The following is a 4,458-nucleotide window of genomic DNA, read 5'->3' as shown; positions in this document are numbered from 1 at the left end:
CCACCTGGGATAATTAACTGAAATGCACATCAAAAGTGCTATAGTGTCCCTGGGACTGTTCTTACATCTGGTTTTACCTTTCTGCCTGGTCTCAGTCTTACTTTGCTCTAAAAGTATCAGATCTCCTGTCATCTTTTTGACAACAGTTTTATAACTACAACTCAAGGGTCATGTTCTGTGAGAAGGAAACATAAAACTGTTCTGATGTCCCCATCCTTTGATATATATATACAGATATGAATACGGCTGTAAAATTACTGCAGTGAAAAGGAGCAATTTCATTGAGTAAACAGACAACACCTATAGCAGCCTTTGGGTAATATGGTACGCTTGGGACAGAGCTTATGCCCTAAAGCTACTTTTCTATTTATACAGTATGTATCTACACGTCACAGAAAGACTTTGCACCCGCAACTATCATGTCAAGATGTCTGCAGCTAAATTGTCACTTTGTTTTAATTTGTACACATTCTATGTAGGAGATGACAGACTATCAGTCATTTCTATTGGTCTCCTGCTGTACATGGCAAACAAACGCAGGTTCATCATTGGTGGATCAATGCCGGTGCTCAGTGATGGAAAGTAACTAAGTACATGTACAACTAAGTACTTTTTTCCCAATTTTCTGTACTTGTAGGTCTACTCCACTCCATCTCAAAGGCAAACATTGTACTTTTTACAGCACTACAATATTTGAAAACTTTAGTTACTAGTTACTTTGTAGATTAATACATTACCCACCCGACACGAATCACATGACGTGCCGCATTGTGACCTTGTAGATCAGCTATTTTCAAAATATTTTTCTACATTTTAGACATTCTGCATAATGAGTATGTTTGCTTTTGTAACTTTAAGTATATTTTGATGCCAATACTTACTCAAGTACATTTTGATTACCGGATGTTTACTTGTAAAGCCAGTGCTACAGTGCTTGTAGTCCTAACCTGGAAGTGAGTTCACAGAGGGTTCTCTAATCCCTTGACAGATTTCCCAAAAGTATTCTAAAATATAAGAAAATCAAAAAGCGAAAAGCATTGGCTTTTCGCTTTTTGATTTTCTTATATTTTAGAATACTTTTGGGATGAATAGATCTAGTTTATGTTTCCAAAAGCAATGAGGCTTGCATTATGTTCAAACCGCATACAGCAGCAACAGTATGCAATGGAATGTTGAAATAATGGCATATGCAATCTCCCCTGCAGAGATATCAGCGGTCCCCCCCCCCCCCTTCCAACAGCCTTATTGAAGGTCATCATGTCAGAAAACCTATTAGTGGGGTTGGGTGGAGTTCAAGAGCAATCAAAGAGATGGAATTCATTGTAAGATGAATTGAAGATGAATGACTGTCACTTTGACCCAGTTTTCTGAGTAAGACATGCAATGTCCTATCAGGAGTTCATAGAATTTAATTCCTCAAAAACCTTTCTGTTATTGAGATATAACGGCCTATTCATGATTGTTGACAATTAATCAAAATACGATTCTGCTGCTTAATATGGATTACATAATGGTTTCGTATGATTTCAAAGTGTTTAAGATACTGTATGTTTTGACAGGCATCAGATTTCAATAACACCCATGAATAAAAATGACACTGCATCTCAGGACCAAGTTGACCAACATATGAAAAGGTCTGATGGTATCATCATTTGTTCTTAATATGAATTATTTCAGTAATCATTTGCAGTATTTGTCATGCACTGTATATTTTTGTATGATAATTTGGACTTTATAATAATAATTTGTCAGCACTCATTTGCAGTATTTGTCGCTGTATATTTGCACACAGTGAGTGTGTTTTATTCATTTAATGGAGCTGATAGCTAAAGTTCAGGATCAGGACCACACCTCCAATGCAGCTACCGCCACCTCCTATCGAGCCACCTCCAATCTGTTAAAATACATTTCATTAAACTTCATTATTTGATGGTGTGGTCCTTGACAGTGAAACACATCCTATAAGTATCAGGAGTAGTGGCTGCTACAGGAGAGCGGTTAAGAGTCTGTCTCATTTCTCTCCAAAAGCCCTTGAATATGATGTAATATGATTATGATGATGTCATTAAGGTAATCTCACACACCATAACCATTCAGCTATGGCCACCCCTCAATGAAGGACGTGTCCATTAAACCCCCATTTATCACAAAAAGCAGGTGATACTGTTACTCAACTTTCAAGTACTGTATATTTATTAAAAAAAGATATCAAAAATCTTTATACCATATACACTTTCTCCTTTTATGACTTCGTCCTCAGTCAACAATACTAACATGACAGAAAGGACAACTCATTTGATGTGCCATGTCATTTTAAACAAACTTAAAGAAAGGGTAGGTAACAATGTCCAAAAGTGCAACTAAATGCTTACTATAATATTTTGATGAAACCCTTGCATTTAACTTGCTAAATGCTCATTATCCAATGCATAATAAAATCATAACCTATTCCAAATGCAGCTTATACACCAAATCCTGAGAGTAAAGTTACAAATTCTGCAAACCTAAACAATTATCTTTCATGAATATAACAAAATATTTTTTGCTAGTGAAATACTATTCGTGTAAGAGATGGGCAATATAGACAAAATATTGCTCTATTGATATTATTACAATATTATCACTTTTCTTTTCAGAAAAAGAGGAAATACCCAATCTACAAGTTCATAATGTCCCGAGCTTGAATACTGGCTATTTCCGCTATTAGTATATAAAATAAGGCTTTAGTGACAATAGCGGGAAAAGACAACACATAATTATGCCATATCCAGTCTCATAGCACAATATTGATATGATATCACTATAATTGTCCAGCCCTGAGGCTACACTTGTGACTCACAGATGGTCAGGTTATCTGAATCCTGACTGTGCAGGGAACTCAAGCCTGTGTCCGATGAGTCATCATCGTTAACATTACAAGTCTTTGAGAGACCTCTGGCTTGCTCTACCCATTCGGTTTGGGTGTCTAAAGTGCACATAAGTTCCGTCTCAGCAGCTAGCAGGTTGCCTTTCTCATTCCTCAATAATGTCCCCTCCTGCATATCCAAAGTGGTGACTTTCTCCATCAACTCTGTTATCTCCCTCTCCTTTGCCCCACACATCTCCTGGATCAGGTTTAGATCGTTCCAAATAGCTTCTAAATCTGTATTCAAGCGAAGGCCTATGTATAAGCTTGTGTCTAGTTGTGTTTTGATCCTCTCTTCTTCCAAAAGCAACTCGTTTTCTGGTGGAGTGTTTGCGGGGGTTAAACAGTCAATGTCTGTGCTTTGGAGTGATGATGATGATGATGATGATGATGCCCTCTCACAAGTGTTTTTGCCAGAGAGCTCATTTTGCCTCCTCTTCATCCACCGTTGGTTCAATTCCTCCTGGATCTCCACAGTAATTTTCTCCATGAGCGCTTCGTGTTCGTTTAGCTGCTCTTGCAGTTGGACCACCTCCTCACATCTCTGGACATACTCTTCAAATCCCGCAAGACCCCCCGCCGAGCACAGCTCCTCGAACTCACGAGTACAGCGCGTGTCGGTGGCGACGTCCACACACAAATATGTGTCTTGCACATAATTAACACCGTGTCGCTTAATTCTGTCAAAGTGAACTTTTGCCTCGCACCTTTCAATCTCCGTATCCAACTCCTGAAGTCGCTGGATCTGTTGACGAATAGCGTGGTCTTGGGAGATCACAAGGTGAACTGACGTTTCCATCTTTTCAGCAGACGACGTGTCCCTGGACGTAGCCTTGGCCCTCTTCGTGTTTATCTTATCCAACTTCCTGAAAGCTTTCCTGACAATGCGACGTTGCTTCTCCTGTGAGAAGCCACCCATGGTGGCCCTCGCTGTCCCCTTGGGGACACACGGGCTCTCTTTGCTGAGCACCACGCGCGCCTCTGCGCTCCGATCGAGTCCATGGCTCGGTAAAGACGCCTCGTTTTTAACCAGGACAAATCTCACGTTGTTCTGCTCCTCTCCCCATGCACTCCAAAGGCGCAAGATTTTCGTTTTGTGTGGCAAGATCCTCTCGAAGCCTCTCCATTTCTCCACGATGCAACACGAACGTGGCGATCCAGTGAGCGTGGAGGTTGAAAGGTTCTGCTGCGCATTCTGGTCCTCCAGAAGCACTCGCATCACGTCGGCACAGGTGGTGCGTTTTGACAAACCGGAGACAAGTTTTTCTTCTCGGCAAAACCACACCGATATCTTGCTTTCTTCCGCTTCCATCTAGAATTGAAGTCAAATCGTATAGGCCCACTTCTTTATGAGTTATGGTGAGAAACGTACACAGCCATCGCGTGTCTGAGTATGAGGCTATGTTGATTTTACGCACGGACATATGTGTGTGACCAAACACCCAAGTGTCCTATAACCGTCACCCTATTGGATGCTGCTGAGACTGAGAGCGTGAGGAGTGACTGACTGCCTTGGCTGTGGTCACATGACTGCTACTGATGTGTCCCTGAAG

The 4,458-nt window shown here is 40.8% G+C and overlaps 1 protein-coding gene across 1 annotated transcript; it reads right to left on the bottom strand.

Moving 5' to 3' along the window:
- Positions 1-2,822: 2,822 nt before the first annotated feature.
- On the bottom strand, positions 2,823-4,217 carry rassf10b (Ras association domain family member 10b; the record flags this gene model as incomplete). Its single annotated transcript, XM_083760151.1, is given in 2 exon segments — positions 2,823-3,221; positions 3,309-4,217. Coding segments are annotated over 2 exon segments (1,308 nt in total).
- Between the last annotated feature and the right edge of the window lie 241 nt (positions 4,218-4,458).

The sequence above is a fragment of the Protomyctophum parallelum genome (genome assembly GCF_964188405.1).
Source record: "Protomyctophum parallelum genome assembly, chromosome: 2".
In the NCBI taxonomy this organism is placed as follows: domain Eukaryota; kingdom Metazoa; phylum Chordata; class Actinopteri; order Myctophiformes; family Myctophidae; genus Protomyctophum; species Protomyctophum parallelum.
This window is presented reverse-complemented; position numbering and strand designations above follow the sequence as displayed.